Consider the following 26,833-nt stretch of genomic DNA (forward strand, 5'->3'; position numbering starts at 1 on the left):
AAAAGCAGGCCTCAAACACAACAACTTTAGACAAAAATAAAACCTAAAGACGAATAAACATACAAAATAAATAAATAAAAATAATGAAAAGGAAGAGAAATACTGCACAAATGAAGGAAAAAACTAGAAACACAGAAGCCCAAATAAATGAGGAGGAAATAGTCAAAATACCTGAAAAAGAATTCAGAATAATGATAGTAAAGATGACCAAAAACCTTGAAAACAAAATGGAGAAAATGCAAGAATCAGTTAACAAAGACCTAGAAGAATTAAAGAATAAACATACAGAGACAAACAACATAATTACTAAAATTAAAAATACTCTAGAAGGAATCAATAGCAGACTATCTGAAGCAGAAGAACGAATCAGGGAGCTGGAAGATAAAATGGTGGAAATAACTTCTGAAGAGCAGGATGAAGTAAAAAGAATAGAAAGAGCTGAGGACAGTCTCAGAGACCTCTAGGACCACATCGAATGCACCAGCATTCCAATTATAGGGCTCCCAGAAGATGAAAAGGAAAAGAAAGGGTATGAGAAAATTTTTGAAGAGATTATAGTTGAAAATTTCCCCAACATGGAAAAGGAAATAGTCAATCAAGTCCAAGAGGCACAGAGTCCCATACAGGATAAACCCAAGGAGAAACATGCCAAGACACATACTAATCAAATTAACAAAGACTAAACACAAAGAATATTAAAAGCAGTGAGGGAGAAGCAACAAGTAACATACAAAGGAAACACCATACGCTCAACAGTTGATCTTTCAGCAGAAACTCTGCAGGCCAGAAGGGAATGGTAGGATATATTTAAAGTACTGAAAGAAAAAAATCTACAACCAAGATTACTGTATCCAGCAAGGATCTCATTCAAAATTGATGGAGAAATAAAAAGCTTTTCAGACAAGCAAAAGTTAAGAGAATTCAGTACCACCAAACCAGCTTTACAACAAATGTTAAAGGGACTTATATAGTCAGAAAATGCAAGAGAAGAAAAAAGATCTACAAAATCAACCCCAACCAATTAAGAAAAGGACAATAGGAACATATATATCAATAATTACTTTAAATGTAAATGATTAAGTGCTCCAACCAAAAGACACAGACTGGCTGAATGGACACAAAAACAAGACCCATATATATGCTGTCTACAAGAAACCCACGTCAGACCTCAAGACACATGTAGACTGAAAGTCAGAGGATGGAAAACATATTCCATTCAAATGCGAAGCAAAAGAAAGCTGGAGTAGCAATCCTCATATCAGACAAAATAGACTGTAAAATAAAGAGGATTACAAGAGATAAGGAAGAACACTACATAATGATCAAGGGATCAATCCAAGAGGAAGACATAACAATCGTAAATATCTATGCACTCAACATAGGAGCACCTCAATACATAAGACAAACACTAACAGACGTAAAAGGAGAAATTGACAGTAACACAATAATAGTAGAAGACTTTAACACTCCACTCACATCAATGGACAGATCATCAAAACAGAAAATAAGGAAACATAAATCTTAAATGATGCATTAGATGAGATGGATCTCATTGATATCTTCAGGACATTCCATCTGAATGCAGAAGAATACACCTTCTTCTCAAGTGCACATGGGACATTCTCCAGGATAGACCACATCTTGGGTCACAAATCAAACCTCAGTAAATTTAAGAAAATTGAAATCATATCAAGCATTTTCTCTGATGACAGCGTTATGAGACTAGATATCAATTACAAGAAAAAGAGCGGTAAGAAACACAAACACATGGAGATTAAACAACACATTTCTAAATAACCAACAGGTTACTGAAGAAATCAAAAGGGAAATCAAAAGATTTCTAGAAACAAATGACAATGAAAACATGACAACTCAAAACTTGTGGGATGCAGCAAAAGCACTTCTAAGAGGGGAGTTTATAGCAATACAATCTTACCTCAAGAAACAAGAAAAACATCGAATAGACAACTTAACTTTAGACCTATAACAACTGGAAAAAGAACAAAAACACCCCAAAATTAGTAGAAGGAAAGAAATCATAAGATCTGAGAAGAAATAAATGAAAAAGAAATGATGGAAACAATAGTAAAGAATTATAAAACTAAAAGCTGGTTCTTTGAGAAGATAAAATTGCAAGCCTGTAGCCAGACTCATCAAGAAAAAAACAGAGAAGAATCAAATCAACAAAATTAGACATGAAAAAGGAGAGGTTGCAACAGACAATGCTGAAATACAAAGGATTATAAGAGACTATTATGAACAACTATATGGCAATAAAATGGATAACCTGGAAGAAATGGACAGATTCTTAGACAAGTTCGATCTTCCAAGACTGAACCAGGAAGAAACAGAAATTATGAACAATTACAAGCACTGAAATTGAAGCTGTGGTCAAAAATCTCCCAAAAAACAAAAGCCCAAGACCAGATGGCTTCACAGAAGAATTCTATCAAACATTTAGAGAAGAGCTAATACTATCCTTCTAAAACTCTTTCAAAAAATTGCAGAGGAAGGAACACTTTCAAAGTCATTCTATGAGCCCATCATCACCCTGATACCAAAACCAGACAAAGACAACACAAAAAAAGAAAACTATAGGCCAATATCACTGATGAACGTAAATGCAAAAGTCCTCAACAGAATTTTAGCAAACAGAATTCAGCAATACATCAAAAAGCTCAAACACCATGATCAAGTTGGGTTTGTTCCAGGAATGCAAGGATTCTTCAACATATGCAAATCAATCAATGTGATACACCATATTAACAAACTGAAAGACAAAAGCCATATCTCAATAGATGCAGAAAAAGCCTTTGACAGAATTCAGCACCAATTTTGGAGAAGGAAATGGCAACCCACTCCAGTACAATTTATGATTAAACCTCTTCAAAAAATGGGCATAGAAGAAAGCTACCTCAACATAGTAAAGGCCATATATGATAAACCTACAGCAAACTGTGAGGCGAGCAGAAGTAACGCAGCTTAGATTAGGAGTAGGCCTTCCTACTTGGTAAGATTATCAGGCCACCTGGATACAACCAATTAGCCAATTAGGACCAATTAGCTTTCACTTAATACTGACCACTGGTTGCCAATTAGGAAATTAGGAATGGGGCGGAAGCCCCCAGGAAAGTCCCGCGCATGCGAAAGTATTGACCAATGAAATTGCTTTGCAAACGTGTAACCAATCCGCTTCTCACCCTATAAATTTGTGTAACAGCTTGGGCTTGGGGCTCTCTGACTTGCACTACTGCGTTGGTTGCGGGCGGAGAGTCCTGGCTAGAGTCAGTAATAAACTTCCCTTCCTGCAAGTTGCATTGTCTTGGAGGCCTTCTCTCTTCCCGCTCGGGGATTCGGACATCAGGCATAACATTTGGGGGCTCGTCCGGGATCCCTTTACCGGGGGAAGAGAACACTTCCAGGACAGAGGGGAAGGATAGATAATAGCACCGGTGCTCAGGAAAACTCAGGGGGCCCAAAAACCCAGCGCTGTGTTGTCAGCTGTCTGTGTGTTTGTCTTTGGCTCTCTGTGTTTGTGTGTGTGCCAGCATTGTCTTAGGCAGGACAGGAAGTCCAGAGTAATTCTGGGGCCCTGCTGTGAAGCAGGAAGGTATCTGGCACAGGAAGTCCAGAGTAATTCCTGGGCCCTGCTGTGAAGCAGGAAGGTATCTGGCACAGGAAGTCCAGAGTAATTCTGGGGCCCTGCTGTGAAGCAGGAAGCTATCTGGCACGGGAAAAGCCCAGAGTAATTCCGGGGCCCTGCTGTGAAGCAGGAAGGTATCTGGCACGGGAAAAGCCCAGAGTAATTCCGGGGCCCTGCTGTGAAGCAGGAAGGTATCTGGCACGGGAAAAGCCCAGAGTAATTCCGGGGCCCTGCTGTGAAGCAGGAAGGTATCTGGCACGGGAAAAGCCCAGAGTAATTCCGGGGCCCTGCTGTGAAGCAGGAAGGTGTTTGGCACAGGAAGTCCAGAGTAATTCCAGGGCCCTGCTGTGAAGCAGGAAGGTATCTGGCACAGGAGAAAGCTTTCTCCAGCCGGCATAAGGCCGAGGCCAGCGAGTGCGCTGGAAGGCAGCCGGCTCTGTGGGAAGGAGAATTCTTCTCCTGATCCCGAGTCTGGTCAGGGGGCCCAAAAACCCAGTGCTGTGTTGTCGGCTGACGTTTGTCTGTCCGTGTGTTTGTCTTCAGCTCTCCGTGTTTGTCCGTGTTTGTGTGTGTGCCGGCATTGTCTCTGGTCTCATTCCTACTCTTTTCAGGAGTTTCAGTGAACAGGCGAGCAGTTGTGGGGGCAATTGATGAGTCCCGGCCAGGGCTACACTCTGGCGGACTCTGAAGGCCCTACAATAAGTGAGCCTCAGTAACTAGAGCCCGACCGGGTGAAACTCTCCTTTAAAATTCTTTGTGTTGGCACGGGTCAGGCACTTAAAGGCCATTAGGGTGCCTGCCACTTGAAGACTCCCGTGAGAGGATAAGGGGGTCACGGAAGAAGCTAGAAACCCCTAGGGTGCCCGCCCCTAGCAAGATAAACAGTTACCATTTACCATGGGTCAGGGGGAATCTACCCCACTTTCCCTCATGACTGACCATTTTTTGGATGTCAGGGCCAGGGCCCATGGCTTGTCTTCTCTAGTCAAGAAAAGTAAATTAATAACCTTTTGCTCTGCAGAGTGGCCCGCCTTCCAGGTTGGATGGCCTCCAGAAGGCACCCTTCAACCGTCCATCATACAGGCTGTGAAGGAGAAGGTTATGGCTCTGGATCCCTGGGGCCGTCCAGATCAGGTCCCCTATGTCATGGTTTGGCAGGATCTAGTGGAAGATCCGCCTAGGTGGTTAAAATCTTTCGTTCAACCTCCTAGCTCTTCTAACTCACAGGTCCTGGTGATGAAGACCCCCCCAGAGAAAACAAAAAAGAAAGAGGACCCAAAACTAGTCTTTCAGGAATCATCTTGTCCAAACCTGATAGACCTAGAAACGGAGGTGAGGCCTCCGCCATATGCGCCCTCCTTGCAAATCCCTCTGAGGAGGGAAGCTCCTATGGGTGAACCAAGAGGATTAAGAGGGCCAACAGGAACCAACCGTGAGGGGGGACCGGCATTGGGGACCTGGGGGAGAACTAGGGGAGATAGGGGTGGGCAAGATCCTGGGGACCCAGAGTTACCTTCATCCTCTATTCAGGTGCTCCCCGTCCGAGTGGGACCAGCTAACCTGGACGGATAGTGAACCTATCAGTACTGGCCCTTTTCCACGAGTGACCTGTACAATTGGAAGACCCAAAACCCTCCTTTCTCAGAGAAACCCCAAGGCCTCATTGACCTCTTAGATTCCATTTTGTTCACTCACAACCCCACCTGGGACGATTGTCAGCAGCTGTTGCAGGTGCTCTTCACCACAGAAGAAAGGGAGCGAATTCTGGCAGAGGCATGGAAACGGGTCCCGGGGGTCGATGGGAGGCCAACCGCCCAGCCTCATCTCATGGACGAGGGGTTTCCTCTGTTGCGGCCTAACTGGGATTTTGAGCGAGCAGAAGGTAGGGAGCATCTCTGAGTGTACCGCCAGACTCTGATGGCTGGCCTGCGGGCCGCAGCAAGAAAGCCGACAAATTTGGCAAAGGTAAATTTAGTAAGGCAAGAGCCCACTGAAAGCCCGGCAGCCTTCCTAGAGAGGCTGATGGAAGCTTTCAGGCAATATGCACCTATGGACCCCCAGGCTGAGGAGTCACGCGCTGCAGTCCTGTTAGCGTTTGTAAATCAGGCAGCCCCAGATATTAGAAAGAAATTACAAAAGATAGAGGGATTGGGAGAACAGACGATTCAGGATTTATTGAAAGTAGCTGAAAGGGTATTTAATAATAGGGAGACCCCAGAAGAAAGGGAAGAAAGAATTCGACGGGAGGAAAGGGAATTAGCTGAGAAGATCAGGAAGGAAGATAGAGAATATAGAACAAGGGAAAAGTGGAAGAACCAGAGGGAGCTAGCCCAGATTCTTTTTGCGGGGATAAAAGCCGGAACAGACTTGAGGGAACCTCGAGACCCCTGGACGGGAGAAAAACAGAAACCAAAAAGGCAGGCCCTAAAGAAAGATCAGTGCGCCTACTGCAGAGAACAGGGGCACTGGAAAAATGAGTGCCCTAAGAGGGACCTGAGGAGAGGTACGACCCAGAGAGAGAGAATCTCCCCTGGAACTCGAGTTCTATATGTGGGGGAAGACAGTGACTAGGGGAGTCAAGACTCGGCACCCCTCCCCAAGTCCTGGGTAACGAAAAGTAGAATTGCAGTCATGAGGAACTGGAAAATTCTACTGAAGATTACTCACAGCTGTGGCACTTTACCTTGCTGATCAGTGGTGGGCTATTGATGATATTGTGAAAACATCTGTCCCTTCTAGAGAGGGGCTTAAGCAGGTGAGAACTCTTGGGGAGAGAGTGGTTAAAGCAGGAAATGGAGAGAAAGGAGATCCCATTCCTGTGTCATAGCAGTACTGATTATGCTAAGACTCTGTGGAAGAAAGGAGAGGCCATTGGGTTTTATTCAGTTAAGCCTACAGAGCTGGGAGAATGACAGTCATGGATGGACTTGGACAGCCGATACATGTCTTATCCCTAGCCTTAAGAGATGAATAAATACCCGTTGGCCTGGGCTGAAAAGGCAGGGATGGGACTGGCCAAACAGACATCCGGTCGTCATCGAGCTAAAGGCCTAGGCAACTCCTGTGAGGGTGAGATAGTACCCCATGAGCCAGGAAGCTCGGTGGAGGATCACTCCCCACATTCGACGTCTCATGGATGCCGGCATTCTCAAGCGGTGTCAATCCCCTTGGAACACCCCCTTACTGCTGGTGAAGAAGCCAGGGGGGACAGATTACCTGCGAGAAGTCAACAAACGGTGAGTGACATACACCCCACTGTCTCTAACCTGTATACCTTCCTGAGCAGTTTGCTGCCTGAGTACACTTGGTACACTGTGTTGGACTTGAAAGATGCCTTTTTCAGCCTACCCCTGGCGGCCCAGAGCCAGGAGATATTTGCCTTTGAGTGGACCGAGGGGGAAGGCCAACCGGTAATCCCACAGGGGTTCAAGAGGCTCTGAGTGAGGACCTCTATGAATCAGACTTGCCACCCAGAGGTCCTTCTGCTCCCCAGCCCTTGCCCTGCCTAAAGATGGGCAAAGAAAAGCGGGAGCCACCGCGGTAGAAGAGTACAGTTGTGAATATGGCTCTGCGAAGTTTTATACACTGTGTGGCTTTGGTGAGGTCTTAAGTTGTGGTCTGACACACACTGCTGTTGTTCCTCTGGATTTAGTGAAATGCTGTATGCAGGTGGACCCACAGAAGTAGAGGAGAATGCCTATCTGTGGCGCACATCACTGTATTTGGCTGCCTCTGCCAGTGCTGAATTCTTTGCTGACCTTGCTCTGGCTCCTATGGAAGCTGCTAAGGTTCGAATTCAAACCCAACCAGGTTAACAGATACCATACACCATGATGAAGTTTGCCTGCTTTGCTGTGTTGCATAAAGAGAAGGGTAGCAGTGCCTCTCAAGTCCTCAAGAGACTTGGATTTAGAGGTGTATGGAAGGGACTCTTTGCCTGCATCATCATGATTGGCACTCTGACTGCACTATCTATGATTCTGTGAAGGTCTACTTCAGGCTCCCTCGCCCTCCTAGTCTCTGAAGAAGACACGCAGTAGATAAATGATGGACTGAATCTGCATGTTGAAAATACAACTGGACGAGAGATAATCCAGGCTTGCATAGCGTGCCAGCTGATGAGGACAGGGAAAAAGCAGCACACAGGAACGAGGTACCGAGGGGAAGAGCCAGGGCAACACTGGGAGATAGATTTCTGAAGAAGACTCTCAGTAGATAAATGAAAGCACTGAGGTAAGACCAGGATCTGTTGGTTCTGGTAGATACCTTCTCAGGGTGGGTGGAAGCCTTCCCCGCTAAGGGAAAGACAGCAATAGTGGTTGCTAAAAAGATCTTAGAGGAAATAGTGCCTAGGTAAGGGCTGCCGATGACTATGGGCTCTGATAACGGACCTGCCTTTGTGAGCCAGATTGTACAAGGGCTGGCCCGAGCTCTGGGGATGAAATGGAAGTTACGTTGTGAATATAATCCCCAGAGCTCAGGACAGGTTGAGAGAATGAATTGGACTCTAAAAGAAACTTTGACGAAGTTGGCAATAGAGACTGGTGGGGACTGGGTGACCCTCCTTCCCTTTGCACTCTTTCGGGCGCATAACACCCCTTATAAGCTGAATCTTACCCTTTTGAGATTCTGTATGGAAGACCCCCTCCTGTGTGTCCTATTTTTAAAGGAAAATGCCTGCCACCCCCTACTTTGGGACAATTCCAGCAAACTCTGATGGAATTAAGTAAAGTACATAATCATGTTTGGAAATTGATTCAAGAGATACACGAGGGTCAAAATAAGGGGGCCATCCCCTCACATGATATTGGCCCAGGTGATTGGGTTTGGGTAAAACGACACCAATCTAAAGTATTAGAACCTAGATGGAAAGGCCCTTATGTTGTTCTCCTTACCACTCCTACTGCTGTCAAAGTCGACGGGATTGGACCCTGGGTTCACTGCAATCACGTGCGGCAAGCCACACCGGAAGAACAGGAAAAAGCGCGAGAAGAATGGAAGGCGAGTCCTCACCTGTCAAATCCTTTGAAACTGAAACTTGTCCGCCGGGAGGTCTCCTAGTTCTCCTGCTGATTATGGCAGGAGCTGAAGCTGTGTGACCTCTTGTGATGGGCCCTGGGAATGGGCCGTAGGAAACAGAGATTTGGTAGCCCCAAGTGTGGTGCAACCCGCAGGGCCAAGTACCTCAGATATGGGTAAACCAAGCTTTACTATCTCTGCAAGGCCAAGGGATTTCCTCCCTACAAGCTGCTGTAGATGAAGAGAATCAATCAGTCATTTAGAGAAGTCTTTGACTTCCTTGTCTGAGGTGGTCTTGATTAGAAAGAGAGAATGGGAAGCCCAGCAGAGATGGTTTGAGTCTTGTTTTCAACACTCCCCCTGGCTGACTACTTAAATTTCCACCCTCCTGGGTCCACTTATAGTGTCAGTGGCCCAGGATGGAAAAGAGGAAGATTCCTCTACTTGAACAACAGACAGGGGGGAATGTGAGGCGAGCAGAAGTAACGCAGCTCAGATTAGGAGTAGGCCTTCCTACTTGGTAAGATTATCAGGCCACCTGGATCCAATACCAATTAGCTTTCACTTAATACTGACCACTGGTTGCCAATTAGGAAATTAGGAATGGGGCGGAAACCCCCAGGAAAGTCCCACGCGCAAAAGTATTGACCAACGAAATTGCTTTGCAAACGTGTAACCAATCCGCTTCTCACCCTATAAATTTGTGTAACAGCTTGGGCTCGGGGCTCTCTGACTCGCACCATTGCGTTGGTTGCGGGCGGAGAGTCCTGGCTCGAGTCAGTAATAAACTTCCCTTCCTGCGAGTTGCATTGTCTTGGAGGCCTTCTCTCTTCCCGCTCGGGGATTCGGACATCGGGCATAACACAAACATTATTCTCAATGGTGAAAAACTGAAAGCATTCCCCCTAAGATCAGGAAAACGAGAAGGGTGTCCACTTTTGCCACTATTATTCAACATAGTTCTGGATGACCTAGCTACAGCAATCAGAGAAGAAAAAGAAATAAAACAAATCCAGGTCAGAAAAGAAGTAAAACTCTCACTGTTTGCAGATGACATGATACTGTACACAGAAAACCCTAAAGATAGTAACAGAAAATTGCTGGAGTTAATCAGTGAATTTAGCAAAGTTGCAGGATACAAAATCAATGCACAGAAATCACTTGCATTTCTATATACTAACAATGAAAAACCAGAAAGAGAAATTAAGGAATCCATCCCAGTCACCATTGAAACAAAAAGAATTAAATATCCAGGAATAAACTTACCTAAGGAGACAAAAGAACTGCACACAGAAATTATAAGACACTAATGAAAGAATCAAAGATGACATAAACAGCTAGAGAGATATTCCATGTTCTGGGTAGGAAGAATCAATATTGTGAAAATGACCATACTACCAAATGCAATCTACAGGTTCAACGCAATCCCTGTCAAATTAGCAATGGCATTTTTCACAGAACCAGAACAAAAAATTTCACAATTCATATGGAAACACAAAAGACCCTGAATAGCCAAAGCAATCTTGAGAAAGAAGAATGGAACAGGAAGAACCAATCTTCCTGACTTCAGATTATACTACTAACTACAGTCATCAAGACAGTATGGTACTGGCACAGAAACAAGCCCAAGCAATAAACCCATGCACCTTTGAGTAACTTATTTTTTAAAAAGAAGGCAAGAATATACAATGGGGCAAAGACAGTCTCTTCAATAAATGGTGCTGGGGAGACTGGACAGCTACATGTAAAAGAATGAAATTAGAACACTTCCTAACACCATACACAAAGATAAACTCAAAATGCATTAAAAACCTAAATGTAAGACCAGAAATTATAAAACTCTTAGAGGAAAACATAGGCAGAACACTCGATGACATAAATCAATGCAAGATTCCCTATGACCCACCTCCTAGAGTAAGGGAAATAAAAACAAAAGTAAACAAGTGGGACCTGATTAAACTTAAAAGCTTTTGCACAGCAAAGGAAACTATAAGCAACATGAAACAACAACCCTCAGAATGGGGGGAAATAATAGCAAATGAAAAAATTGGCAAGGGATTAATTTCCAAAATATACAAGCAGCTCAAACAACTCAATACCAGAAAAACAAACAACCCAATCAAAGAGTGTGAAAAAGACCTAAGCAGACATTTATTCAAAGAAGACATACAGATGATAAACAAACACATGACAAGATGCTCAACATCACTCATTATTAGAGAAATGCAAATCAAAATGACAATGAGATATCATCTCACACCAGTCAGAATGGCCCTCATCAAAATGTCTACAAACAATAAATGCTGGAGGTGTGGAGAAAAGGGATTGCCTTTGCACTGGAAATGTAAATTGATACAGCCTCTATGGAAAATGGTGTGGAGATTCCTTAAAAAATGAGGAATGAAACCACCATATGACCCAGCAACCCCGCTCCTAGGCATATACCCTGAGGAAACCAAAACTGAAAGAGACACATGTATCCCATTGTTCATTGCAGCACTATTTACAATAGCTAGAACATGGAAGCAACCTAGATGTCCATCGACAGATGAATGGATAAAGAAGTTGTGGTACATATACACAATGGAATATTACTCAGCCATAAAAAGGAATGCATCTGAGTCAATTCTAATGAGGTGGATGAACCTAGAATCTATTATACAGAGTGAAGTGAGTCAGAAAGAGAAACATAAATAAATACCGTATTCTAACACATATATACGAATCTAGAAAAATGGTATTGAAGAGTTTACTTACAGGACAACAATGGAGAAACAGACATAGAGAATAGACTTATGGACATGGGTAGAGGAGAGAAGAGGGTGAAATGTATGGAAACAGTAACTTGGAAACTTAGATTACCAAATGTAAAATAGATAGTCAACAGGAATTTGCTGTATGGCTAAAGAAATTCAAACAGGGGCTCTGCATCAACCTAGAGGGGTGGGGTGGGGAGGGAGATGGGAGGGAGCTTCAAAAGGAAGTGTATATATGTATACCTATGGCTGATTCATGTTGAGGATTGACAGAAAACAGCAAAATTCTATAAAGCAATTACCCTTTAATAAAAAATAATTTTTTTAAAAAGTGGGCAGAAGACCTAAACAGATATTTTCCAAAGACATAGAGATGGCTAATAATACATGAAAAGATGCTCAACATTGCTCATTATTAGAGAAATGCAAATAAAAACCACAATGAGGTATTATCTCATACCAGTCAGAATATGAAAGTGAAAGTCACTCAGTTGTGTCTGACTCTTTGCAATCCCATGGACTAAACAGCCCATGGAATTCTCTAGGCCAGAATACTGGAGTGGGTAGCCTTTCCCTTCTCCAGGGGATCTTCCCAACCCAGTCAGAATAGCCATCATCAAAAAGTCTACAAACAATAAATGCTGGCCAGGGTGTGAAGAAAAGGGAACCCTTTTATACTGTTGGTGGGAATGCAAACTGATACAATCACTATGGAAAACAGCATAGAGATTCTTTAAAAAAAAAAAAAAAAAAAACTAAGAATAAAACCACCATAAGACTCAGCAATCCCACTACTAGTCATATACTCTGAGGAAACCAGAAATGAAAAAGGCACTTTATTTTTCAATATTAAGTGTAGTGAAAAAACAAACTAGAAATGAATTTTAGTATCACAAAGCTTTAAATTGTGTGAAGGTGTACAGTTAGAAAAGATATAATATGTGAAAACTACCCTTGGTAGAATGTTCTTGCCTTACTTGCAAATTGGAAATACGTGTATTAATTTTTTAATTTCCATGTCCTGGCTACTTGTCAAAAAATGAAATCAGAGTGCATTTCATCCTAAATGTAAAATCCAGGCATCATAAATTTTTTTTAAATGTGTTTAGTGTGTCCAAAATCACTGCAGACAGTGACCGCAGCCATGAAATTAAAGGACACTTGCTCCTTGGAAGGAAAGCTATGACAAATCAAGACATGTTAAAGAGCAGATACATCACTTGTCGACAAAGGTCCATATAGCCAAAGCTATGATTTTTTCAGTAGTCATGTATGGATGTGGGCATTGGATCATCAAGAAGTCTGTGCCCAAGAATTGATGCTTTTGAATTGTGGTGCTAAATAAGACTCTGGAGAGTTCCTTGGACTGCAAGGAAATCAAACCAGTCAATCCTAGTGGAAATCAACCCTGAATACTCATTGGAAGGACTGATGCTGAAACTGAAGCTCCAGTACTTTGGCCACCTGATGGGAAGATCTGATTCATTGGAAAAGACCTTAATGCTGGGAAAGATTGAACTCAAAAGCAGAAGGGAGTGTCAGGGGATGAAATGGTTAGATAGCATCACTGACTCAATGGACATGAATTTGAGCAAACTCTGGGAGATAGTGTAAGACAGAGGAGCCTGGTGTGCTGCAGTCCATGGGATCACAAAGAGTCACACTCGACTTAGCAACTGAACAACAAAACAAAAGACAGAAACATTGATGTATGCAGTGCTAAGTGAACATGAAGATTGGCCCTGATATAACCTACGAGATTTAGCTGAGGATCTGAAAAACTCATGCCTAAGCTGTGACTGGAATGATATGGAGAAGTAAAGGTTGTAAAGGAGACCAGAGAGTAGTTCATTAAAGGGCTATTAGACTGAGCAGATATTTAAGGATATAACATACTGTGAAGCTCCTCTGTGCTGATTTCTTTCTCTTCCAGTGGGACCTCGTATGTGACCAACAGTCACAGAAACCGTTGATTCAATCCCTAGTCATGGTTGGAACACTGGTGGGGGGCCTCATCTACGGCCATCTCTCAGACAGGTGAGTATCTCCACATCACTGCTGCCCCTCCTCTGTGGTGTGTTCACAGTTTATGATTACTTAATTCATAAGGAAATGTTTCTTTAGTTCCAGGACACAATTTATGCTGTTGTGGGTTGCCTTGGTTTCCAGGGAGCTATGGATAGAAATTCAGAATTAGACTCATTGTGATGAATGTGATTTGTTGCCACAGATCTCTCTGTTTTAACACAGAAATAACCTTTCCATAAGATTAAGGGTGGGGGGCATTTCGGGACAATTTTTAGAGGCAAGTTACCATAAAATTAGAGAGACCTCATAAAGATGAGAAGGAGTTACCAATGAGATAAGAGAAGGTATTTTCAAGATAGGTGGCTCAGCCTGTTTGAAGAAACAGAGTTGTAGCCCTTTGCCATGAAGTCTGTGTGTCCCTCACAGATCAGTGAGCTAAACGCTTGCAGGTTCCTACCTTGGTCCTCATGTCACAGTCTTGTGTGTGTGTGTGTTCAGTCACTCAGGGTGTCCGACTCTTTACGACCCTACGGACTGTATCCCTCCAGGTTCCTCTGTCCAAAGGATTTTCTAGGCAAGAATACTGGACTTGGTTGCCAATTTGCTCCTCCAGGAGATCTTCCCAACCCAGGGATCAACCATGTCTTCTGCGTTCCCGCATTGGCAGGCAGATTCTTTACCACGGAGCCACCTAGGAAGCCCATATCATGGTTACCCTACTGTAATTAGTGCTCTATGAAACTTCTGTGCTTTCTGGGATGGTACTGAAGTTGGAGTAGAAATAATTGTGTCTATAATCTGGCTGTGTGATTATGTTAAAAAGAAAGAAAGAAAAAGCCTGCTTACAGGTAATATTTGCCACCATACAAGGCAATTAACTAATTCATAGACCTCATGTGTCACAATATGTGGTGTGAGAAGTTTGGATTATCCTGTGCCTGACAGTGGTCGTTCTTAAAGTACCTTCTTAAAGCAATAGGACAAATATGGCAGCTACACATTCAAGTCTCCTATAGGGGAAATGGGAGGCTTAGAGTAAGTATCCCTTGTCATTTGTAAGCCTAATATCATTTAATCTTAGAACTGAAAATTGTGGACTCTGACAGTATCACCTCAGTGTAATTAGTCAAAGATTTCTGGATCAGAGTGCTCATTTGGATCAGCCTACTGACTGAGCCTTTTAGGACTATTCATAATAAAATGCTGATTGAGTGTTTAGATGAGCATAGAGTCATAGATATCTGGGTTTGTGTGTCGGTGTGAGTTATGATAGGAGTTGAGAGTGGAAAATTAGGTGAAGAGATAACATTGTAGCTAAGCTAAGGATTTTAAACTGACATAGGTAAAAAGTTTATGAGCACTGGTATCAAAAACATAAATAGGTAAGGAAGATTATGTCAAAACAAGTCTGCTGCATAGCAAAAGAAATGATTGACAAAACAAAAAGGAAATATGTAGAATGAGATAAAAATATTTGAAAGCTATGAGTCAGATAAAGAGTTAATATCCAAAATGTACAGGGAATTACTACAACCAATAGAAAAAAAAAACCACCATAAATAACCTGTTGCTAAATTTGGGCAAAGGAGCTCAGTAGATAGTTCTTCAAAAAAAGACAAAGAAGTAGTCAACAGGTATATGAAGACATACTTAACATGATTGATCATCAGTTCAATTCAGCTCAGTCGCTCAGTCGTGTCCAACTCTTTGTGACCCAGTGGGCTGCAGCACACCAGGCTTCCCTGTCCATCACCAACTCCTGGAGCTTGCTCAAACTCTTGTCCATCGAGTCAGTGATGCCATCCAACCATCTTATCCTCTGTTGTCCCCTCCTCCTGCCTTCAATCTTTCCCAGCATCAGAGTCTTTTCCAATGAGTAAGTTCTTTGCAGCAGGTGGCCAAAGTTTTGGAGTTTCAGCTTCAGCATCAGTCCTTCCAATGAATATTCAGGACTGATTGCCTTTAGGATCAACTGGTTTGATCCCCTTGCAGTCCAAGGGACTCTCAAGTGTCTTCTCCAACACCACAGTTCAAAAGCATCAATTCTTCTGCACTCAGCTTTCTTTATAGTCCAACTCTCACGTCCATACATGAGTACTGGAAGAACCATCAGTTCAATTCAGTTCAGTTTAGTTCAGTCGCTCAGTCGTGTCCGACTCTTTGCAACCTCATGAATCGCAGCACGCCAGGCCTCCCTGTCCATCACCAGCTCCCGGAGTTTACTCAAACTCATGTCCATCGAGTCGGTGATGCCATCCAGCCATCTCATCCTCTGTTGTCCCCTTCTCCCCCTGCCCCCAATCCCTCCCAGCATCAGGGTCTTTTCCAATGAGTCAACTCTTCACATGAGGTGGCCAAACTGGAGTTTCAGCTTCAGCATCAGTCCTTCCAATGAACACCAAGGACTGATCTCCTTTAGGATGTACTGATTGGATCTCCTTGCAGTCCAAGTGACTCCCAAGAGTCTCCTTCAACATCACAGTTCAAAAGCATCAATTTTTCGGTGCTCAGCTTTCTTCACAGTCCAACTCTCACATCCATACATGACCACTGGAAAAACCATAGCCGTGACTAGACAGACCTTTGTTGGCAGAGTAATGTCTCTGCTTTTTAATATTCCATCTAGGTTGGTCATAACTTTCCTTCCAAGGAGTAAGCGTCTTTTAAATTCATGGCTGCAATCACCATCTGCAGTGATTTTGGAGCCCAAAAAATTAAAGTCTGACACTGTTTCCACTGTTTCCCCATCTATTTCCCATTAAGTGATGGGACCAAATGCCATGATCTTAGTTTTCTGAATGTTGAGCTTTAAGCCAACTTTTTCACCCTCCTCTTTCACTTTCATCAAGAGACTTTTTAGTTCCTCTTCATTTCTGCCATAAGGGTTGTGTCATCTGCATATCTGAGGTTATTGATATTTTTCCCAGCAATCTTGATTCCAGCTTGTGCTTCTTCCATCCAAGCGTTTCTCATGATGTACTCACTAAATGGACGTTTGTCGGCAAAATAATCTCTCTGCTTTTTAATAAGCTGTCTAGGTTGGTCATAGCTTTTCTTCCAAGGAGCAAGCATCTTTTAATATCATGGCTGCAGTCACCATCTGCAGTGATTTTAAGAAAATAAAGTTCATCACTGTTTTTATTGTTTCCCCATCTACTTGGCATGAAGCGATGTGACTGTCAGTTAAAAATGAATGTTGAGTTTTAAGCCAGCTTTTTCGCTCTCCTCTTTCACTTTCATCAAGAAGCTCTTTAGTTCATCTTTGCTTTCTACCATAAGGTTGGTGTCACCTGCATATCTGAGGTCATTGATATTTCTCCCAGCAATCTTGATTCCAGCTTTTGCTTCATCCAGCCTGGCATTTAGTATGATGTACTCTGCATGTAAGCTAAATAAGCAGGGTGACAGTATACAACCTTGACGTACTCCTTTCCCAATTTGGAACCAGTCCGTTGTTCCATGTCTGGTTCTAACTGTTGCTTCTTGACCTGCATACAGATTTCTCAGGAGGCAGGTCAAGTGGCCTGGTATTCCCATCTCTTTAAGAATTTTCCACAGTTTCTAATGATCCACACAGTCAAAGGGTTGACATAATCAATAAAGCAGAAGTAGACGTTTTTCTGGAATTCTCTTGCTTTTTCTATGATCCAATGGATGTTGGCAATTTGATCTCTGGCTCCTCTTCCTCTGCTAAATCCAGCTTGAACATCTGGAAGTTCACAGTTCATGTACTGTTGAAACCTAGCTTGGAGAATTTTGAGCATTACTTTGCTAGAAAAATCAAAACAACAATGAGGTAGATCCTCACACCATTTGGATGGACATTGTATCCAAAACACTGTTGTCAATTCCAGAGTCAAAGAGCTTTTTCCTCATGCTTTCTTCCAGGAGTTTACTGTTTCAGGGTAAGGTTTAAGTCATAATCCATCTTAAATGATTTTTTGAATGGTATGAATAGGGATCAAAGTTCATCCTTCTGCATGTGATTACCCAGTTTCTCAACATCATTATTGAAAAGAATATTACTGGCTCCTTTATCAAATGTGATATCTGAAGAATTAATTTCTGGAATCATGATAAGAGCATTATTATGTGTCCATCTTTATGCCAGTACCATAATCTTTTTATTACTGTAGCTGTATAGTATAGTTTGAAATAAAAAATGTGATGCTTCTAAGCTGGTATCTTCTTTGTCATAATTGCTTTGGCTATTTGGGGACATGTATGATTTCATGTAAATTTTAGAATAGCTTTTGCTATTTTGTGAGAAATGCCATTGAAATTTTTTTCACTTTCATTCTTTTGGTAAGCCTGGGAAGTAAATACAACTTGTACCAGCAGTTTACAATGTCTAATAAGTTAATTAGCCAGGGGCATTTTAATTAGTAAACTGCAGAGTCAGAACTCAAACCCCAAGACTTTTTATTTAGTAAGCTTTATTTCTTAGAGTAGTTTTAGGTTCATAGCAAAATTAAACAAAAAATACAGAGATTTCTCATATACCCTTCATGTTGATAGTGGGGAAGATTACCATTGGAATTTTGATAGAGATTGCATTGAATCTATAGATGGCTTTGGGTAGCATAGATATTTAAACAATACTAATTCTTCCAATTCATGTACATGGGTTATCTTTCCATTTATTTGTGTCTTCTTCAAGTTCTTTCATCAAAGTCTTGCTGTAGTGTCTATGTATTTCATCTCTTTCATGAAACTGATACTTATTTTACAACTTTGATGCTATAGTAAGTGGAATTGCTACCTTTTAAATTTCTCAGACATTGCATTACTGGTGTATAGAAATGCATTTGACTTCATATGTTGATTTTTGTATCTTGCAGGTTACTGAATTTGTAGACTGGTTCTAGCAAATTGTTTGGTTGAATCTTTAGGATTTTCTATTAATATATACAAGTTCATATTATCTGTAGCAAAGAAAATAAAATTCTACTTTTCCAGTATGGTTATATTTGTCTTCTTTATCTTTCCTAATATCTATAACCAGCACTTACAGAATTGTGTTGATAGGACTGGTGTGAGTGGTCACTTTTTCTTCCCTGAACTTAAAGGAAAATCTTTCAAAGTGTCTCTGCTGAGTATGATGTTCTCTGAAGCGTTGTCTATATCACATTTATTGTGTTGAGTTGTATTCCTTCTATACCACCTAACTGAGTATTTTTTATCACGAAAGGGTATTGTATTATGTCAAAAGACTTTTTCATCATTTGAGATCATCATTTGGTATGCCCAAACTATCCCTTCCTCCCTGACAACTATAAGTTTGTTCTTTAAGTCTGTGAGTCTGTTTCTGATTTGTAAATAAGTTCATTTCTATGATATCTTTTTTAGAGTCTGCATATTAGGAATGTCATATGACATTTCTCCTCCTCTGTCTGACATTTTATTCAGTATTTCAATCTGTAGATCCATCCATGTTGTTGCAAATGCCCTCATTTCATTCTATTTTATGGCTGAATTATATTCCATTGTAGATATGTAGTGCATCTTCCTTATCCATTCCTTCATCTGCAAACAATTAGATTGCTTTCATGCCCTTGCTATTGTAAATAGAGTTGCAATGAACAATGGGATGCATGTATCTTAAAGCCCTCTTTTCTTGATGCCCAATGAAACAGAGAATTCACTTTTCCTTATTTTTTGCACCTTCTTTTCCCTTCATTCTCCATCTTAGGTAATTCTTTCCTCTGAGATATTTATATAACAGCCTCTGGCTGAATTATGGTGCTCTTATATTCTGTTCTAGAAAAGTATATTGCTTTAAGCCAATAAAATCAGATTCAACAAAGAGTGACTCTTACCTAACCCTTCAACAACTTTCATGCATTATTCCACTGATCTTTTGCATCAGTTTAGCCTTGCCTGTGTGGTCCTAGAGACCCAAGTACACTTTTAGCTCTCTTGTGTTTCAGACACTTGAGAGACTATATACCAGGTTAAACACGTATGCTAATACACGACTGCTTACATAAATGTTACAATTTCAAACACCATGGTTTCTTCTGTGAGAAGTTATTTTTATTTTTATTTTTGGCCATGCCACCTGGCTTGCAGGATTTTAGCTCCCGGATCAGGAACAGAACCCAAGCCCTCAGCAGTGAAAGCATGGAATCCTAACCACTGGAAGACCAGGGGGAAAAGTCAGAAAGAGAAAAACAAATATCATAAATTAACACATATATGTGGAATCTAGAAAAATGGTAGAGATGAACCTATTTGCAAAGCAGAAATAAAAACACAGATGAACAGCTTCTTTCATATGGTGTCAGAGTCATCTGGTGGTTGTATGATGAAGTTTTTGTATTGTTTGCATATAGTCAAAGATTGTTACTTTATGGGGATTTGCATTGTTGATTTAGCTTTTGTTTACTCAAGTTTTCAGATACATGATTCTCTTGTTAAAATTTCAGAGTATGTTTTTGCTTTCTTAATTTGTTACCATAAATTATCATTACTCACATCACCTAAGCTGACTGTCTGTTTTGTAGGTTTGGGCGAAAGCTGATTCTCAGGTGGTGTTTACTCCAACTTGCCATCTCTGGGACCTGTACAACCTTCACTCCCAACATCTTCATTTACTGCTTCCTACGTTTCTTGTCGGGCTGCTCCATTGCAGTTGTAATAGCAAACAACTGTCTTCTAAGTAAGTCAACAATTTTGATCTAATCCATCTTCTTAGCCTTGAATGTGAGCTTGAAATTTTACACTTATTTGACATGATAACACTGTCTTGATATCTTTCAGTTGTAGAGTGGACAAGATCCCAGTCGAAAGGCATGGTATTAACATTGATATACTGTGCCCTTAGTATTGGACAGATGATCCTGGGAGGACTGGCTTTTGTCTTTCGAGAGTGGCGCACCCTGCAGTTAGTGGTGTCTGTACCTTTCTTTGTCTTCTTTCTCTCCTCAAGGTATGAAGTGCTCTCTCTCTCTTAAGGAAATCTAAGATAAAATGCACATTGAATTGGGATATACTGATTTTCTTATTCCTTGACACATTCTTATTGTTTAGACCTGAAATCCATGTCTCTCACCTGTTCATTCTTAGCAATTTGAAATTTGAGAAACGTAACATGGAGTAACAATAATCTTTCTGCTAGGTATTTTCTGCCATCTGGTTCCTAACTCTTTCCCAATATAAAGGTCATAGAGCTATTCCAATATTATTTTCCTTAATATAAAATACAGACTCAATTTTTTATTAAAAAAAAAAAAAAGAAAGTAATACCTTTAAGTCTATTTTGGCTTTGGAATGTGTCAGGTCACAGAAAAACTTTCAGTGATTTGCTCTATTGCAGATGGAATTGGACGAAAAAGATGCAGCAAATTTACACAGCGCTGTTTCACAAAATAGCAACAAGATTTTCCACTAGTTAAATTTGCGCGCAGATTAGATAATTTACATTATGAATTCAGCACTCCTTCTTCCCTTAAATACCTGCAACCAATAATTATTAATGGATAACTTCATTCCCATACTAAAACCAATCTAGGGAAAATCAGATTTAGGAGAACACAGAGAGATGACTACAGGTTTTATAGAGCGAGATGAGTTCAGAGAGAGAAGACAGTCTAATCCACGTCAGACTCATCTATGAAGTCATTCTGTATTTGCAACACTACAAGGAAGCTAGCACTACTGTACCCATGTTATTAATGAGAAAACTGAGGCAGATGTAAAGAAGTAATTAGTTATTAATTGGTATTAAGAATTGGATAATTAGTTATCAACATAACTAGTAGTAGTAGGAGTAATTGTAGTCATTGTTAGGCTTTAAGCTGACATTCTTGGGGGCTTCTTTTTTAAAGGAATAGATACCGTAAATATATATCATGTGCAAAAATTTGTTTGTCCCATGCCACGGTGGAAGGAAATTATCATGTGAGGGACTCTCAAGATTAAGCTTGTCAAGCTTCTTGTAAATCCTCCTGGTGAGTAAGCAGAGAGGCAATTTGACTCCAAAGTCTGTGTTCCTTACTAGTAGTACAACGTTCAAGTGCACTGGCATGGAGTAGTTGGTCTCATATTCTCCTAGTATTTGTATAATAGATCTGGAATTTCTCATATTCCCTGGTGGCTCAGATGGTAAAGAATCTGCCTACAATGCAGGAGACCTGGATTCAATCCCTGGGTCAGGAAGATCACCTGGAGAAGGGAATAGCAACCCACTCCAGTATTCTTGTCTAGATAATTCCATGGACAGAGGAGCCTGGCGAGCTACAGTCAATGAGGTCACAAAGAGTCATACAACTGAGCAGCTAACACTAACTAACTGATCCAACAAGTGAAGTGGTAGATTTTAGATTGAAAGCAAAATGCAACTATTATCAATTGACATGTGACAAATAAGCAATGGCCTCCCAGCTGGTGCTAGTGGTAAAGATTCTGCCTGCCAATGCAGGAGATGATGCAAGAGATGTGGGTTCAATCCCTGGGGCAGGAAGATCCCCTAAAGAAGGAAATGGCAATCCACTCCAGTTTTCTTACCGGGAAAATCCCATGAACAGAGGAGCCTGGCAGGCTACAATCCTTGGGGTCTCAAGGAGTCAGACAGGACTGAGTGACTGAGCACAGCTGACTGCATTTGCGTGCTCATCTTTCATCAGGTGGCTGGTGGAATCTTCTCGATGGCTGATTATCACCAATAAACCAGATGAGGGCTTAAAGGAACTTAAAATAGTTGCACACAGAAATGGAATGAAGAACGCTGAAGAAACCCTGAACTTGGAGGTGAGTGAGAAAGGGAAGGGAAGATCGTTACTTGGTTGAAGGGAAATCATAAACTGATATCTGCCTTCTCCTTCTTGAGACAGACAAGCTGCTTTTCTAACAAGGACAGCTAGTTGAGAATGGAAATTCGCTAGTCTTTCATGGGCATCTAGTAGAAAAGAAACTTTGAGCACTGTGCAGCTACTTCTTTCTTTCTTAAACTTTTTTATTTTGTGTTGGACTATTGCTCATTAACAACGTTGTGATAGATTCAAGTGAACGGTGGTGGGGATTCAGGGATACATATAGGAGTATCCTTTAGCTCACTTCCTCTGAATCTAAAACTTTTCTGCTCTTGAGTCACCACCTATGGCCTCTTCTTCAAAATAGCATTATAACGTTTAATTTCCTGGAGTCTCCCTTAACTCGCTACATCTTCCTTCATTTCATGTTCACATGTGATTGTATGTATAATATGATACACTAGAAAGAAAGAGAACACATGTCTCTTATCCTCTTGCGTGCCAGCGCACATCACAATTCCTGGTACTATGTTAGCAAATGATATGTGTTTGCTGTTGTTAAAGGGTTTGAGAGCGACCATGCAGGAGGAGCTGGAGATAGCACAGACCAAAACAACTATGTTTGACTTGTTCCGCACACCCAACCTGCGAAAAAGGACCTGTCTCCTGTTCTTTGTGAGGTGGGCTACACACAGTGCATGTGAGAAGAAACACGAATCTATTTATTTCAAATGTTATAACGGTATCGTGAGAGGAAGGGCATATTTGCATTTTTTTAATTAATGTATTTATTTTAATTGGAGGCTAATTACTTTACAATGTTGTAGTGATTTTTGCCATATATTGACACGAATCAGCCATGGGTGTACACGTGTCCCCCATCCTGAACACCCCTCCCATCTCCCTCCCCATCCCATCCCTCAGGGTCATCCCAATGCACTGGCCCTGAGTGCCCTGTCTCATGCATCAAACCTGGACTGGTGATCTGTTTCACATATGGTAATACACATATTTGCATTTAAAAGATGAGGAAAACAGGCCAAGTAAGACTCATGTGGAACTGATTTTATGATGACGGTTCAGTCATATCACACTGTCAGTCTCTTCACTGGAGATTGAGGTTGAGAACTTCCCTCACAGTACAGATTTTGGCACTTAATTTTCTTCATTTATTCTCTGAATTTTAATTGAAGCAAGTCTGGCATACTGTAATGTGAAGAGATCACAAATAAATACAGATCAATGAGTATTTCAATGTCTAACAATGTAACCAACATACAATAAAGATAGAACAATCCTAATTCCCCAGGAGTTCTGCTCATAGAACCCATATAACCACCACCACCTCCACCACTACCCCACTCTCATCTCCTCCTCACTGCCCTCCACTGTGCACTGTTCCCATCTGCATCACTACAGATGAGTGTTGCCTGATCTTAACCTTCACATAATAAATGACAGAAGGGTTCTGTGACAGGTCTTCTTTCTTCTGGCTCACTCATGAAGATTCACCCATTCTGTTGCTTGTACCAGTAAACTGTTCTCCCCAGTGTTATAGTTTCCATTACATGAATACACTGCAATGTCTGTATGTACTTCAAACTTGGTGGACTTTATTTGTTCCCATTTTGGATACACTTTGTGTGCTAGCACAAGGGCTTCTGTAGTAAATCTTATTTATTATTTCTTGAGGAGATGTAACTACTAACTTTGATAGAGTCAGGAGGAGAAACCTTAAATACAGTTCTGAATTTTTGAAGACTTACACACGCATAAACCACTGGAAAATACATACCCACTGCCGATCTTAAGAAGTAACTACTAAGCTGAACAATTTACTTCTTTCCAGACATATCCTAGTAGACGTCTGCATTTAAATGCATTGGGCTGTTTCAACATTTCTTTACTCACTAGGAAACACAGATTTATGTTCCGGAAACCTACATAATCAGAATGGAAGCAAAAAGTATAGATAATGATCAAGAAAGACCTTGCTTAAAATTGCTGTGATCTGTGGTGTTTCTTCTGTTGTGAGTTCTAAGTGTAGCTCTCTCTGGTTTTAGTAGATCTTTAAAGTGGACTCAAGTCTAGATGCTTTCTGTGTAAGATGTAGCTCCCCAGTGGCAATATTTCATTACATTTCTGATGGTACAGTTGGTGCACATTTGCTTTCTGAATTCTTCCATTTTCTCTTGGTGCTAAGAAATCAGATACTAAGTTTAAATTTCCCAGAACTCTGTTAGACCCCAGGACACTGCTCCCAGGTCAAGGAGACACTGGTAGTCTCTTTGCAACTTCAACCATAGTTGAGAAAAAGGGAATTCTTCCCAGTACTGGTGTTGGGGGATGAGAGGGAGGACTCACAGAATTCATACATACATATGTACATTTATACAGACAACTCACAAAAAGAAGCCTTTCTACAATTTATAAGTTTCAATCATTCTGTATTCAATTTCTCTAAATCATTCACTTTGGTGGACTGGGCCAGATTATGTATTCCTGTCATTGTCAACTCTATGCTTAGGGACTCAGAAAAAAAATGACAGAGGGAGTTTCACTTTTATATACAGACACATAATTTTTTATTGTACCTTTATCACCTTAAAATGAAGTATTGTAGAAATCAGACTGGGCCTTTATTCTTTAACCTTGACCATTGGCTGCCTGGATCAACATAATCATCAATGACAGCAATGGGCTCTAATCTTATGGCTTGGGTCTTCTTTTGTTCACTACAGATTTGCAGGTGCAATATCCTTTTTTGGCATTATCATCAATCTACAGCACTTTGGAAGCAATATTTTCCTGTTCCAGGTAATCTTTGGCGTTCTCACTATCTCAGTCCGATGTCTTGCACTTTACCCAATGAACAAAGTGGGCCGTCGACCAACCCAGATGCTTTTCATGTTCCTCGTGGGACTTTCCATTTTGATCAACATATTTGTGCCTCAAGGTGAGAGAAGATTGGAATTTGGGGAAAGGAAGTGTCTTTTTCAAACCACCACGGATAGTATTGGGTCACACTGTCTAGAGCCAGCAGTAAAGAATGGTCTCAATTAAAGGGAAAGAAAAAAGAAAAAAACTTACCACTCCCACACTTCAGGGCCTTTTAAGGTAGATCAGACAGAAACATGTTATGGAATGTGTTTCTCCCAGTACAGTGCCTTATCAGAGACCCTGACCCCAAACCCTGGGGCTGAAACTCTTGCCTTCAGAGACAGCCATACTCTGTCTATGGAGCAGATGGTGGTTTAGTTGTTAAATCATGTCTGACTCTTGCAAGTCAGACCCATGTTGTGCCCCATAAGGCTCCCCTGTCCGCAGTCCTTGGAATTTTCCAGTCAAAAATACTGGAGTGGGTTGCCATTTCCTTCTCCAGGGGATTTTCCCAATCCAGGGATCGAACAAGGCTCTCCTGTATTGTAGGTGCATTCTTTACCAACTGAGGCACCAGGGAAGCCCAATTAAAGGCTAAGTCCTACCCAAACCAATCAAAGAGTTTATGAGAAATTCTAATAAGATTTTAGAAAAAGAACCAGAGATCAGCAAATGGCACTTCAGACATCTATTTATCATCATCACATAGTGAAAGTTGTCTGTAAACTGGTACTATTATTCCTGACAGTTCCTCTAGGACAGGACTTGTTCAGTTGCCATTCACATTTTTAATAACAAGGATGGAGGGGTCAGATCTTGCAATTATATCCCAGGTGAAAACATAGTATGGTCACTCCCCCTGTTTTGGCTCACTACCAGATATGATGGGGCTAGCCTGGTAGTTCAGCTGCAATGCAGGAGACCCTGGTTTGATCCCTGGGTCAGGAAGATCCCCCAGAGGAGGACATGGCAACCCACTCCAGTATTCTTGCCAGGAAAATCCCAGGGACAGAGGAGCCTGGTGGACTACGGTCCATAGGTTTGCAAAGAGTCAGACACGACTGAAGCAGCTGAGTGTACATGCACATGGTAGTTCCATTTTTAGTCTTTTAAGGAACCTCCATACAGTTCTCTGTAGTGGTTGTATCAATTTATATTCCCACCAACAGTGCAAGAGGATTTCCTTTTCTCCACACGCCCTCCAGACTTTATTGCTTATGTTTTTGGTTGATGGCCATTCTGACTGGTGTGAGGTGATATTTCATTGTAATTTTGATTTGCATTTATCTAATAAAGAGCAATGTTGAGCATCTTTTCATGTGTTTGTTAGCCATCTCTATGTTTATGTCTTCTTTGGAGAAATATCTATTTAGGTCTTCCACTCATTTTTTATTGGGTTGTTTGTGTTTCTTTTATATTGAGCTGCTTGTATATTTTGGAGATTAATTCCTTGTCAGTTGCTTCATTTGCAATTATTTTCTCAGATTCTGAAAGTTGTCTTTTCATCTTGTCTGTGGTTTCCTTTGCTGTGCAAAAGCTTTTAAGTTTAATTAGGTCCCATTTGTTTGTCTTCATTTTTATCTTCATTACTCTAGGTGGTGCAGCAAGGGGATCTTGCTGCCATTTACGTCAAAGAGTGTTCTGCCTATGTTTTCCTCTAAGAGTTTTATAGTGTCTGGCCTTACAGTTAGGACTTTTATCCATTTTGAGTTTATTTTTAATGGGGTTAGGAAATGTTCACATTCCATTCTTTT

At 41.2% G+C, this 26,833-nt stretch overlaps 1 protein-coding gene across 1 annotated transcript in view; it reads left to right on the plus strand.

Annotated features, from left to right (window-relative positions):
• LOC133066084 (solute carrier family 22 member 10-like) overlaps nucleotides 1–26,833 on the plus strand; it is a 32,233-nt gene that overhangs the window by 2,622 nt on the left and 2,778 nt on the right. Inside the window, exons 2-7 of the mRNA XM_061156807.1 lie at nucleotides 13,352–13,455; nucleotides 19,953–20,107; nucleotides 20,209–20,377; nucleotides 22,074–22,197; nucleotides 22,764–22,879; nucleotides 24,941–25,155. Coding sequence (XP_061012790.1) covers nucleotides 13,352–13,455; nucleotides 19,953–20,107; nucleotides 20,209–20,377; nucleotides 22,074–22,197; nucleotides 22,764–22,879; nucleotides 24,941–25,155 — 883 coding nt within the window. The remainder of the gene's footprint in view (nucleotides 1–13,351; nucleotides 13,456–19,952; nucleotides 20,108–20,208; nucleotides 20,378–22,073; nucleotides 22,198–22,763; nucleotides 22,880–24,940; nucleotides 25,156–26,833) is intronic.

Source organism: Dama dama, chromosome 2, assembly GCF_033118175.1.
Source record: "Dama dama isolate Ldn47 chromosome 2, ASM3311817v1, whole genome shotgun sequence".
In the NCBI taxonomy this organism is placed as follows: domain Eukaryota; kingdom Metazoa; phylum Chordata; class Mammalia; order Artiodactyla; family Cervidae; genus Dama; species Dama dama.